We start from the raw sequence: 14,526 nt of genomic DNA on the forward strand, positions 1-14,526 counted from the left end.
GTCGAAGACAAAACCTTCGACTCCGACTCCTCAAATTTTTATGCTTCCGACTCCGACTCCTTGGCCTATTTGTAACAACTATTTCTACCATCCTAATTGTAATTTGTATGTTGTAACCTGCATAGGTAAAAAGTAAAACACCGTGGCTATACTGCTACAGCTTTATTAATGATCTGGACGATATTTAAGAACTACAAAAAGATGATAGGCTTGACTTTCAAAGTTTCAATCAAAAGAAAAATAAATTTATTAAGAATTCAAGATATTAACTAGAAAACACCATTTACATGTATATCTAAAAGTTCGATCTCAGCATATGAATTTTGTTTAAGCTCATAATCTGATGTGGATCTAAATGATGATCCTACAATTCCTTTTAAAGTAAAGTTATATATTTATGTACATTAAAGAAATGAATACCTTATTAAGGAAAATGGATAAACCTTACATGATTAAGTTATTAAATTAAATTTGCCTTAATCTCACCAAAAACAGGTTGTAGCTAATTGTTTTGTAGCTGAGAGCCTCTGTGCAGTTTTCAACGAAACAAAATTTGATATAATTCAAAATTTCAAATGGTAAAGAAGAGACTATCGTCCAAAATTATAGTGCTATACTGTGCCTGCTACAATAAATTCATAATAATGCTTATAAAATGGAAATAAATTCTTTTAATAATTTAAGAAAATTAGTGGGATCAGTGGAATCACTGCAATGAATATGCCTGAGTTCATATATTTGTTCTTAGGAACAGAATAGCTTCAGTCGGAGTCGGAGTCTGGACAATTTTACCGACTCCGACTCCACAAGCCGAAATTTCCTCCGACTCCTCGACTCCGACTCCGACTCCACAAGCCGAAATTTCCTCCGACTCCGACTCCACAGCCCTGATGGATATAACCAGTACTGTACTGGATATGCAAAGTACGTGTTTGGATGCTACAGGAAGTGTCCCATTTTTGTGGGAAAATCAGTAATTTTCTGTGTTGGGGAGTATTTTCTTTGCCTCATTTGATACATACTGTATGTACATTATTGAATTATAAAAGGAAATACAGCCCCCCCCCCCCAAGTTCGCAGATATTTATTGCGCGGTCCTCCATTATTCGCGGATGACACCCTGGATGTACCCAAGAATGGCTCTAGTAAAAATACTAATTCAAATTTGATCACGAAGAAGGATTTAAAATTGAGATGAATGTACTCTACAAAAATTTTAGTATTTGTACTCCTACTTCATATATTGTACTGGGTAAATGATGTGACACAGAAAATTTTAGCTATGATATCTATTTTACTATTTTCTTAGAAAAAGGTGAAGTACTACTGTATACAGTGTCACATTTTTTTGGCAAACATAATATTGATGGCTTTGTAAGTGACGTTGATATTAACTAAGCTGTTTATGCAGTGTTGATTGGTGGACTCGAGAAGTCTTATTGTATTATTTTGTTTTATCACATGTTCTTCATAGCTTGTTTTTGTGTAATGGACTATTTTCTGATACTCTACATGTAAATGATAAATGGAATTTTTCAGTACCTGGACCCTGCTGACTCAGAAAAGCTGACTCAAGCAGAGCTGTTAGTGATAGATGAAGCTGCTGCTATTCCTCTTTCTTATGTCAAATCTCTGATTGGCTCATGCAATGTCATCATGGCATCCACAGTTAATGGGTATGTACTGATCTTACTTTGATGCTTTCATTCTGTCACACTGGGTAGCCCATTCCAAATCACCTGTATACAGCCTTGTCAACTCTCATCAGTAGTTAAATTCAGATTCATTATGTACCGGTAATTCTCTCACCAACTTACCCCTTCAGTTCAACCTTTCATACCTTATGTGGTTCCCATTCACTAAAGGTCTTTTTTTTTTAATATTTAAGCCTACACCACTCTCACACTGAAAGAATTAACTGCTTCAATACTTAAATCACCTCACTTAACACAAACTTTATGTTTACATTATTCCTTGTGGCTTATGTGGAGGAGTTTCAGCTGCTTAATCTCTCTTATCATGCCCATATTCGACACCTTTTTAACTGTGCACCATCCATACTGAAAATTTAATGACTTCTGCTCTACTTTACTTTCTTCATTTTATTCTCATTCAGCCTAATGTTTTACTACTTGACTTTGAATACAACCATTCACTGTTTATTTTTATCTATTATTTTTGGTCTTACTCATCAGATATCCTCACAAATAGTTAGGTTTTGGAGATGACTGGAAACTAAAATGTTTAGGTAGGTTCTACATGTGACCTCCCTGTATGCCTGGTACTGTCATATAAAATATTGGCCCTTGATCAAGATTCTCAGTACTCGATAAAAAGAGTTAAAATTTCCTAAATTCTTTGTTTTACACTCTGAAAAAAAAAGTCTTACACCTTACTAATTGTGGTGAGAGATTGACTAATCATAAGTCTAATATTTATTTCCTTTGTCTTATAGAATGATTATTGCTCCCAGTTATTTAGCTGGTATTAATCCACTTTACCACACATCTTTCATATTGTTCAGTTTAGGTGACCTCTGTTGCTGCTGCTGTAGTTGATTTCATGGCAACCAGAGTTAAAATATTACTTTCTGCTTTTTGTAGTATTAATACAGTTGAACAATTTTCCAGAACTATTGGAGAGATTATCAGCAGTTATTGTGAACTTAAATGTTTTGCATCATATTATTAAAAAACTCATAGGATGTTAAGGTTTCAATTTACTGTACTTTTTTATATCACCGACATTGTTAAGATTCTTTGTACTTGAGAAAATTAAAATTTTCATTCAGATATGAAGGAACAGGACGATCTCTGTCTCTCAAGCTCCTACAACAGTTGAGAAAGCAGACAGGGCTGTCAGGAGCAGCTTCTGCAACATCAACAGTTGTAGAAAGCTCTGTAAACTCAAGTAAGTATTGATAATTCTCTTATCACAATTCTCCTTTTAGTTTCAGAATCCAAATTTTTACTTTTGCTCACATTAAATTACCAAGAAGAATACCTTCTGTTCCTTTAGCTTCCACATTCTCCTGGGACTATACATCTTCCATTCTCTGTGCTCTACAAGGCACGTTCCTTCCCTGCTATGACCTTTATATCCCTAACCGGCTTCTTATAAATTCCACATTTCTTGTACTGTAGCTTCTTCCACCATGCACACATTCATAACCTTCTGTTATTAAAATATCTTGTAAATTTGTGAATCGGTTTTAAAAACAAACTTTAATTAAATTTCAAGAATTTTTAGTAATTTTCTACCAGAGTTGTAAAAAGTACTGAACTTCATTACTTAAATAAAAGTATTGTTACATTGGCAAAATGTTATTTAAGTGGAACCAAAAGTATCCAAATGTCAATGTACTCAAGTAGAAGTAAAAAAGTATCTCATTCTTAAAATACTCAAGTACTGAAAATAAAATGGGACAACAAAATAATTGTTTCAAATATTAAAATAAATCCACAGTAAATTATAAAAAAAATTACTAAACTAAAGATGAAAATAAAAGAGACAGCATTAGACATGTTTATTTGTAATTCTTTCTATTGAGATTAATCAATAACTGATTGTCAAAACTATGGCTGTCTAATCAGGAGAATATTTTATGTTTAAGTTAGAAGTTTGGATTTGTTGAAACAATTTTCACCCAGCTACCTTACTTATTGTGGATTGAGAAAAGTTAATTAGTGATGAGGAAGATTTCTTGCTTATTTTCAGGATAAACATACATGTTTCTCAGGCATTATTCACTTAAACCATCCAATTTAAATAGGATTCACCAATTCCAGGTCGAACCTTGCACGAGGTGACTCTTGAAGAAAGCGTACGTTATAATGGTGGTGACCCTGTTGAAACATGGTTACACCAGTTGTTATGTTTGGATGCCACCTCCACACTGTCACACAACACAACTTGTCCTCCACCACAAAATTGCCAGCTCTACTACGTCAACAGGTTGGTGTCATGCTGTTGATAGTGGCTGTATCTTGTTTTCATCTTTCTTAGAAATTAAAGAAAGGTTATAGGTTTTACATATCTAAGTCACATAATTACCAGCTTTGGGGGGAAAATGTTGTGCATTTACAAATTAGGAGAATTGAATTAGGCTTGTTTCCATTACATGATTGCATCAAGAAGTAAAAAACCTAAAAAGAATATGCAAAGGAGAAAGTAAAATGAAAAATGTAAAAGATAAATTTAGAAAAAATACTAATAAGCAGGAAATTTTATTTGGGCTGGAAAACCTGTAAAAGCCAGGGAATTTTATAAATAAACCTGGAATTTTATGTGAAATCAGTTCAACTTCAAAATATTGTTTTTTTTTTTTTACAGTAATCTTACCATAAATTAATGCTGTACTGTCTAATAGGCAAATAATAAAACTTTTAGGGACAAATTCCAGTAAATAGTCCACTGCAATAGCTGAACTGTTTGTGTACCTGTCATATTTCATGTTAGCGATCAAATAACCAAGCATTACAGGTTATACCTACAAATTCTGCAATTAGTATTGTCAGAGACACAGAGATGAATTGTTCTTGTAATTAAGTGACTTTATTTCAGTGATTAATCCACATATTAATCGTGAGACATATAGGTGAATCACGAGTGTGATTTTCGTTTTTTGCCAGATTTCTGGCTTTTTTGGAGCGTCCAGGTCGACTCACATAAATCACACAATTCCAAGGAGAAAAATGTGGAGGGGGGGTCAAGGTTTTTGCTGATGTTCATCACTAGGCTTGGAGTGGGTCGCGAAAGGGTCTTCAATTTCTTGATTAATATCATATCCCAATACAGTATATGCTTATTATTGAAAACCTCTGCAGATATCTCCATTAGCTGGAGTCCCTCCAACACGGAGCTCTCTGATAGCCGGAATTGAAATTTTCCAGAACATTTTGAGAAATTTTTCCCGATACCCGGAAAATTCTGGGGATGGAGGTTTTTTTTCGGGTTTGGGAGACGAAAATCAGGTGCATTTTCTGGAAAATTCCGGGGATGGGGGATATTTTTCCGGGTTTGAGAGAGTCGTCTCGTTACCCGGAAATCTCTCATTCCCGGAAGTGCTCTACACCGGTTGTTCCAGCTAACGGAGATATCACTGTATTGTTATTCAGTTGTAATAAATACCGAATTAATGTACAGTCTCGTTCAAGATTCTTCGAACACTGCTGGAGACAGCTGGCAACTCAAGGCTGTTTGTTTACTATAGTACGTAATATAATATAATACAAAACAACAAAGCCCAACCAATAAATTAAGCAACGGGGAACTAAGTAACCAATTACCGATCACTTTTACATTTATTCATTATTTTTACTACGTACTATAGTAAACAAATTGCCTTGAGTTGCCAGCTGTCTCCAGCAGTGTTCGAAGAATCTTGAATGAAACTGTACCTGGAATTTTTCAAATTTACACCTGGAAAACCTGGAAAAGCCAGGGAATTTTGTTTTGTCTGACCTATAGACACCCTGGTAGTGATTGATAAAAGCCATTTGCCAAAATTAGATAGCGTAATGCTGGAAAATTTGTGTATTGGATAGAAAAACTCAGTACGTATAATATAAGGAACACACTCTTCAATGCGTACAGACTTTGATAATCATTCTCTCCTTTCACTGCAGAAATGTATTATTGTGTGGTCACCGCGAGAGTGAAGAGTTCCTACAACAGGTGGTGTCCCTGCTGGTAGCCTCTCACTACCGCAACTCTCCAGATGACTTGCAGGTGCTCAGTGATGCTCCGGCACATCACCTTTTTGTCTTGCTGCCACCCATCGTCTCTGGCATGAAAGCACTGCCTACTGTCCTGGCAGTTATACAGGTTAGGATTTCTATAATTTTTCTGTATCTCTTAATTCTTAGACAGATCTCAAGAATATTACCATTGTAACACTGTTAACTGAGTCTTTGGCCTGGTGTCTTAAGGTGCAATGTATTTTCAATATTTTACTGTTTTTGTTCAGATCATCCCCAAAATATTGTGTAATAGGTACAGTAATATTTCTTGTTTGTGCGGTAAGAAAATATAGGGAACCCCATGCAAAAAATAAGTCTTATAATAATTTGTCATTTTGATGTGATTCAAACCACAAAAGTTGAATATCAAAGAGGTTTTACTCCACATGAAAGAGGTTATTAGAGCTCCAAATACCAGAACATTTGGCCTGATTGTTTATTCATCTTTCCTAGTGAGGCTGTCCATTAATAAACAGTCTTGTGAAAACTCATTAATTATTTCTTTCAGGTGTGCTTGGAAGGAGGGATTCCAGCATCAGTATCAAATGCTTGCAAGAGCCGTGGTGAACGTCCATCAGGGGATCTGGTGCCCTGGAGTCTGGCTTCACAATTCCTGGATGTGAATCTTACAAAACTGACAGGTGCAAGGATCATCAGAGTAGCAACACATCCTGATTATCAAGTAAGTCAGTATGTATGTGTTGGTTGTGACTACAAGCAAGTGCATTTGTGGATACTGTAATTCTTCTTGCTGTTTTCATTGTCTTTTCACTTTCTGCAGTGTTCTTGCACTATTTTGCCATGTTATTTTTTCTTTCTTGGAGGTTTCAGTTCCCCCACAATCCATGGAAATCAAAGTTGAGAGAGAATCAAAGGTATAGATAGACAGTATACAGTGAGAACCAGCAAAATTCTTGGTAAGCTTTGCAATCCTTGTGATATATAGGTTATCATACTGGAGATAATTAACATCATCATCATTGTTTTATGGCCATTTTCCACACTTGCATGGGTTAGCTGTGATTCCCTGATGAAATGGTGTCCTGTATACAGGGTGATTTAGCAAAGAGTACATTAAATTAGAGGCTGAAATCCTTGGATAATTCGAAACCACAATGTCTCTATGGTAAAATGTCAGATTCTGCAGAGTTTCCATGTTACAATACATTAAGATGTTGTACAGAGTGAATTTGAAGTGAAACCCCTGTAGGTTTTTGTAATCATTTATTCACAGATCTCTACAGTGTGACCCCTCTTTGTTACAACCTAAAGGAAATGTTAAAAGTTGCCCCCTTCTGCCTCAATGCAGGCCTGAACACGTCGTACCATTGATTGTCTGACGCTTTCCAGAATGCCTGAACTATGTTTAATATGCTCGCATCTGTCACGAACATGTGGGCATATGCAGGATCTGACATTTTACCACAGACACATTGTGGATTAGAATTACCCAAGGATTTCAGCCTCCAATTCAATGTACTCTTTGCTGAATCACCCTGCATATAGGAGTGGCCTGGATGTGCTTTCTGGTTTCTATACAAATGCAGGTGTGCATGCCCTGTGCATCTATGTTGCAAATGCCATATTCCAGATCAATTTGACTTAGAGTCTGTCAAAATGCATTATTGTTAGGGTCTCTTACACAAATTGGATTATCAATATTGGTTTTCCTTAATATAGGGGGATATAGCTTACATATACTCAATTTTCTGAGGAGCTTGGTCATAATTCAGCTGTTTATCTTCTTTTGTCACCAGTTATGGTAGCAGGGAAATTGGGTATGGTGGATCTTACAATTTATTATTGAAATATTTCAGTCAATGGGGTATGGGTCAAGAGCCATCAACCTCCTCAGTGACTATTATAAGGGAAAACACATTACACTGGATGACGAACAGAACTCCAAACCTTCGGCCGTTGAAGCAAACCAGGCTGGAGAAGTTATTGGTGAGTTTCTAATGTAACTTTTTATTGTCTCCGAGTGACGAGAATATGACCAGTGTCATATGAGTGGGTCTGTTTCTGCCCATCTCTATTTTACTTCTTCTGTCTCAAACAGGATCTGATTATTTTTGCTATAGTCCCACCCCATTTATTTCCTTTTTTCTTGTTCATTTGTTTAATTTTCTTGTACATTTCCCTACAGTTATGCCTTCTGTCATCATCTTTCTCCTTGCATTTCCTTTCTAGATCATCTTCCTTGGCCTGTCTACAGTCCTTTTTAATCACTTTGTAAAGTTTTTGTAAGCCTCACTTCATTTTATCACATTTCTTCATCTATCCATTTTCTTTAAAATTTCACTTGTCATCCACTCACTTCTAGCCTCTTTCCTCCTATATGTCCTATAAGATTTTCCCCAATTTCTAACATTATTTCTTTGTAATTACAGTATTATATTGTTTTTCTGTTTATTGTTCATCAAAATCATCCTCTATCAATAATGAAAATCTTTTTAAGGTTTCAATTTCATATGTTATCCCTGCCTCTGGTTTGAGCTTCCTTAAATCTCATCTGATTTTGTCCATTGTTTTTCTTTTTAATTTTTGAAGTTTTAACCTCACTAAACTCAAAACTGGGACATGGTCCGACCCACAATCTGCCCCTGAATTTCTGAATCTTTTATGAATTAACATGTAATAAATTTCATTCCTGAGGTGAAACTCATGTATAGAGATGCCTAGGGTGTTGTTTAAGCCATGTACAGTATTTGCAATTATCTCATTTTCCTCACAAAGGTCAATTAATACTTCTTCTCTTTCATTTCTATTCCATAAGCACATAAGAGTGGAGGAAACTGCACGGGCCTATTGGCTCATACTGGGCAGTCCCGTTTACACCCAACCCCTATCGCTCATATATCCACCCAACCTATGCTTGAAGCTATCCAGCGTATTTGGTCCTACTTTTGCTGCTTTTTTCCTTTCCCATCTTTTACATTAATAACACCCATTATACTGTAATCAGACATTAATTGAACTTCACAATGTTTTTGCTTTCTTTAAATCTTGATAATAATTTTTTTAAGCTTCATCCTTGCTATCATTTGTTGGTGCATAAACCTTTATTATTAACAAGTACTTGACGAACAAAACTATCCAATTCTGCCAATATATCTTTACACTATTGCTCAACTCCTGAATACTGTACATGAAGTAAAAATCATACTTCACTTAATCCCACACTGCCCCAATGCAATTACTCCGCTGGTAAAAAGTTTTCATTTTCAGCACAGCCTTAAGTTGAAACCCCTTTATTTTTCCCCCTTTATACAAATGTCTTAAACTATGAAAAAATCTCTTAATTCACAGTACCTAGAAAAACAGACGAGCCATTATTATCCAAGCTGGGCGAACGAGTACCAGAGCACCTCGACTATTTGAGTGTATCTTATGGTGTTACTCTGCCTCTCCTAAAATTCTGGTGCCGAGCTGAATATATCCCACTGTACATCAGGTTAGTATTCATTCAAGTACAGTACTTTGGGGTGATTGGTGATTTACAGAATTGGTACATGAGGTACTGCACTTTAGATTAATTATCCTATAATTATTAATTAAATTCATGATTACTAGCCATTACTGCTATCTTAATGGTCTAGGTTTTTCTTGTAGTGTTTTCAGATAAGATCCATTTTGGATGGCCCTGCTAGTTCAGAATTCTGTACAGTAATATCCCTGTTAGCTGGAACAATTGGTCCAGAGCACTTCCGGGAATGAGAGATTTACGGGTAGCGAGACGACTCTCTCAAAGCCGGAAAAAATCCTTCATCCCCGGATTTTCCGGGTAACGGAAAAATGTTCTCGGAAGTTCCAGAAATTTCCCATTACATTTTCTCTCGAACCTGGAAAAATATCCCTCATTCCCGGAATTTTTCGGGTAAAGGAAAATATTTCTCGGAATTTCCAGAAAATGTGCTTGATTTTCTTCTCTCAAACCCGAGAAAACTCCCCCCATCCCCTTAATTTTCCGGGTATCGGGAAAATGTTCTCAGAATTTTCCGAAAAATGTGCTCCTCGGAAAATTGTTTCCAAAGCCGTAATTTTCCGGAAAATTCCGGCTTTGGGAACGATTTTCCAAGAAAATTTCAATTCCGGCTATTGGAGAGTTCCGGGTTTGAGGGATTCCAGCTAACAGAAATTTTACCCTGTTCATATACAGCAAAGCCTTGAATAACGACGGTAATGTGTCCTCCAATATTGCAATGTAAGGTGAATCATCGTATCGGGAATCATTAATTACCATTAAAATAAAGCAATAATAATGAGATGTGTTCCAAAGTCTAAGTCTGACCTTTTCATATCTTTTTTGTGTTTTTTTTAACCTCTTTTCTTCCAAAACTATAAAATTACTGAAAAATGCAAACTATATTCTTTAAATAATGTTTATGAATGCACCTTATACAATATAAATTAATAATAATATGGGACGTTGGTGGTTTAGACCTTCGAATAAAAAAGCTGACGGAAGAACCTTGCACAGCTGCTTTGTTTTCTCATTATACATCTTTCTGTAGAGGCCATAGGCATTTTTTACGTCCCTGTTAATTTTAATGCTTTGTTCTGTTTATGGATCCACTTCAGAAAATAAATGCATTGCTTGCTCCATATAATATCCACAGACCTCTCACCCTTTTCATATCGTTTTAACACATCTAGTTTCTCAGCTAAGCTTATACAATTTCTTTTAGCTTTTGAACCAGCACTACCATCACTTGCTCACTTGCACATGTTGAATAGCAGCACAAAAATGCCAAAAAAAACCTGAGAAAATTTTTCTCCTTTTTCTGTTCAGGTGCGTGAAAACAAAAGGCCCGCCAAGCTGAGACTGTTTGTACTAGTGATGCTGGCATCACCATTCACTAGCCCGGCAGCCTCCTTGTGCAAGGCGTGTTTTTTTTTATTTGTATAAAACATATTGGAATTTAGTTGTTATTTAATGAAAATTTAATTTAATTTAATTTAATTTTGTACAGTATTAAATTTTCGTTGTAAATACAAAGAAAATAATGGTGTAAATTGAAATGGATCCTAAATTAACCAGGGTCTTAAATATGAATCGTTGTTAGTAGAACTGTCGTTATCGGAGGCTTTCCTGTTTACTGTAAATGTGTGTGTTAAGTTGTGTTGTATTTCAGTGTGGGTGGGATAGGTGGCTCTTTCACACTATATTGTATGGTGTCCAGAACTAAGGCTCACCATATACTTTCTCTGCCAATTCCATTCATTCTAACAGGATATTAAAGAGGATTTATTGTGATTCCCATGATATATTTTACCCCAACAGCCAGGTAGTGAATAAAGTGACAGGGGAGCACAACTGTGTTATGGTTCAACCTCTTGACGGTGGTGAAGATGTGGGAGACAATAATAACATGACAATAAGGAGAAGTTCGTGGGTGAAGAGACCATCTGAAGAGTTCCTGAGACGATTTCTCTCCCTTCTTGGAGGTCCTCTTAGTGATCTGTCACCCATGCTGGCTCTTAGGGTTATTCAGGCACATGTGAACACAGTTACTACAAATGGTATGTATTGAACAAGTAAAGAGATATTTATTAATAAGTATTTAGGGGTGCACACTACATGTTCCAGGAATATGATGTTATTAAAATAATTTCTTTCGGCTCTTTTGTGGTTGGTGTGGGAAATCTCACATAACCCCATGATTTTATCGTTGCTTTATTACATGGCACTTATATTGCCATGGAAATGTTGTAATGGTTGATATTGTCTTTACTTGGTTAGATGGTGCCAGCCTAGCTATCAGTAGTAATGGAACAGTAGTACTGGTGATGTTCTTTCTCAACCGCACAGAGCATGTTGAATGAACATTTGATTTTAGTCAGCTTCATTGTAGAATCGCTGCAGCTATTAAGCTATTGGGGAGGGGGGGAGATAGCTTTATGAACCCCACCCCTCCTCTGCCCAAATTAAGAAGTCATAAACTGTGTTGGCCATTTTACATTCCACCATCACACTTTGAAAACATTCACTACTCAGGTTAATCTCGGTTGACAGTTTTTGAGTTTTTACACGCTAAAAGTCTGTTATTTGTATTATTTTTGGTGACCAGGACATCATGCCAGCGGGTAATCATGGCTGGCCCTCACAAGTGTGGAAAATGGGGGTTAAAACAGTGATGATTATTATTTATAGCATTGTCTGTACACAGAATGCATTTAATTTTTTCAGAACATAACCCCATATAATGTTAATCCCAACCCACTTTTATTGTTATACAGTATTACAATTTGGGATGACTGGCAGTTTTAGATGCATCTCCAAGCTGTGCAACCCAAATGGAAGCTGATCAGTAGTGAAGGGCATATTTTGTAGTCTCCCTTTTAACTTCTCACTGTGGGGATGCCACTTTTATTATTTTATTTGGCTAACACTAGACACTTTTAATCAGTTCAGAGGGGTTAAATGCATTCTCCTTTTATTGGAAATTACCCAAACATATTTTCAAGCCATGTTTTCATTATTTCTGAGGAAGGTACTCATGCTATTGGTGGATGTGGAGATTTTTTCTTTCTTTTAGGGGACGCCATGTTGACCATGCTTATTGTTTTAACATATATTTTAGTTGACCATCATTTTACTAAATTTATTTATTTTTTATTGTAATTGTTAAATCACATTTTTCATATTCTCACCCTCTTCCTTCTCTCTCTCATCTTTTCTTCTATCCTGCCCCTTCCTCTTTTCCCTCTCCCCTGCTTTTGCTCCCTTACTTGGGGTGAACATCATTATCATAAGAAAAGGTGTTGTTGCTGCTGTTGGTTTGTCTCATGATTTGGAATTAGATAATGGTGTAAAGTAGAGTATCAGAGTAAATTGTGAACTGAATCTTTTATTCGCAGAAATTGAATGGCGGGAGTTGAAGACAGTAATATCTGGGCATGATCTTCAGCGTCTTGAGAAATATTCAAAGAACTTAGCTGATCGACACCTCATCACAGACTTGCTTCCAAGTATTGCGAGACTTTTCTTCATGAAGAAACTCCCAGCAGTACACTTATCACCTTTGCAGTCTGTAAGTTATATGTATATTTCTTCAGTTTCATGATGTCCTAAATTAGGAAAAATAAATTATGATTCCTGGGATAATTTTTTAGCCCAATTCCATGAAATGTAGTAGAAATTGTGTCATAACCTTTGTGTAGTGGTTATTTTCCTTGTTTTCACTAACATTGTCATCATTATTTATGGAACTACGTACAATAAAACCCCATAATTGAAATAATAGAGGCTCTAGCCTTTATGAATTATGAGATTTTCTGAAATATTAGGGACACCTTCTCCCAAGGGGTAAATAAACAGTCCTTTTCCATTATATGTGCCAATCAAAGTTTAAATGTTTCTAGGTACAGTTTTTGTTTCCTTAACAATGGCTGTACAGTAGTTATGAATGTTTGTGCATTTTAAGAAACTTTGATTACAACAAAATTTTAATAAAGTATTCATTTATTTTCGCAAGTATAAAATCCTAGCATTCGCTTATACCTTACCTATATATACATAGAAATTTGTGTATAAACAGTAATGCCTGCCGCGGGTCAGTGGAGTGAGCAATCAGCTAAATGCTGACGAGTGAAAGATCCGCTTAGCACACACACACACTCATGCTCTTAATTTTTCTTATTTATAGTTTTTTATTATATTTTATTTATTTCCAAGACACATTAGAGTACTGAAATGATTTTCCCACAACTTTTATTATTTCATTACATTTAAGAAAGGTAACATCCATAGCCATCTCTTGGCTGTCTGGCAACATGTTATGGGGGTTCTATTATTACTTATGATGGTTACTTTACATGATATTAGACGCTCTTCACAATATTTATACGTTATTCTCAGGTACTTAGTTGTTAGGCAGTAAGTAGACTGTCAGAAACCACTCATAAAATTACGACGAGACCACGAACCCAACATTAACATTCCCAACCAACCAAATGTACGCATCTTATGATTTTACACGTACACATCTTATGATTTTACACATACAGTACTGTACATGCATATACTTGTATAGTACATGCAGGATATTAGCAAAATAACTAATAAAATAGGTAATAAAACTTTTTAGTTTCTCTAAAATTTAGAGATGCACTCTCTCTCTTGGCATAGTGACATTGATATACAAGCACACATGCTGGGACAATATGAAAAAATCTGGGAGACCCATAACCATGTGTGGCGAGGCACAGTGGGAACTGACTTGTTGGGCCAAGCAATGGTGTGAGCTTGCTTGGTTGTTACCCAAAACTTCCATCTAGCAGAAGGCACTGCTAGTTGGAGAAGCAAATACCGGCACAAATTCGTCCCACTAAATCGAACTTCTGCAAAAAGGAATTCCATTATAATTAATGATTACTGCATTCACTCATGTCGTCTTCAACATGATTAAGGTTTCTTACTGCAGAATTTATATCCTGAGGTATTTTCCTTTTGTGTTTTTAAAATTTTAATCTGCCTTAGGATTCATCTTTAGTAAGATAAACATTATTTATAAAACTTATAAGCTAATGATTTTCTTGGAGAACCCATGGTACACCACCAACTAAGCCTATGGGGCTAGAACTCATACTGACATCCAATAATAGTGGCTCTGAAGAAAGCTATTACCTTTCAGAGCTGAAGGTTGTTAGGTCATTGTCACAAACAGTGTATAATACATCCCCCAGTTACTTGCTTGATTAAAACATAGTGACCACATTAATAATCTATCTTCAGTCCAAGCCATATTCACTCAGTGTGTGGACATATTGTTCTAGCTTTGCC

The 14,526-nt window shown here is 35.9% G+C and overlaps 1 protein-coding gene across 1 annotated transcript in view; it reads left to right on the top strand.

Annotated features, from left to right (window-relative positions):
• Nucleotides 1-14,526, top strand: part of LOC121859144 (RNA cytidine acetyltransferase-like) — a 36,098-nt gene that overhangs the window by 10,363 nt on the left and 11,209 nt on the right. Inside the window, exons 8-16 of the mRNA XM_042355873.1 lie at nucleotides 1,540-1,676; nucleotides 2,792-2,910; nucleotides 3,789-3,954; nucleotides 5,628-5,826; nucleotides 6,250-6,423; nucleotides 7,559-7,688; nucleotides 9,051-9,195; nucleotides 11,026-11,264; nucleotides 12,603-12,775. Coding sequence (XP_042211807.1) covers nucleotides 1,540-1,676; nucleotides 2,792-2,910; nucleotides 3,789-3,954; nucleotides 5,628-5,826; nucleotides 6,250-6,423; nucleotides 7,559-7,688; nucleotides 9,051-9,195; nucleotides 11,026-11,264; nucleotides 12,603-12,775 — 1,482 coding nt within the window. The remainder of the gene's footprint in view (nucleotides 1-1,539; nucleotides 1,677-2,791; nucleotides 2,911-3,788; nucleotides 3,955-5,627; nucleotides 5,827-6,249; nucleotides 6,424-7,558; nucleotides 7,689-9,050; nucleotides 9,196-11,025; nucleotides 11,265-12,602; nucleotides 12,776-14,526) is intronic.

The sequence above is a fragment of the Homarus americanus genome, unplaced genomic scaffold (assembly GCF_018991925.1).
Source record: "Homarus americanus isolate GMGI-L3 unplaced genomic scaffold, GMGI_Hamer_2.0 scaffold50924, whole genome shotgun sequence".
NCBI classification, from domain to species: Eukaryota; Metazoa; Arthropoda; class Malacostraca; order Decapoda; family Nephropidae; genus Homarus; species Homarus americanus.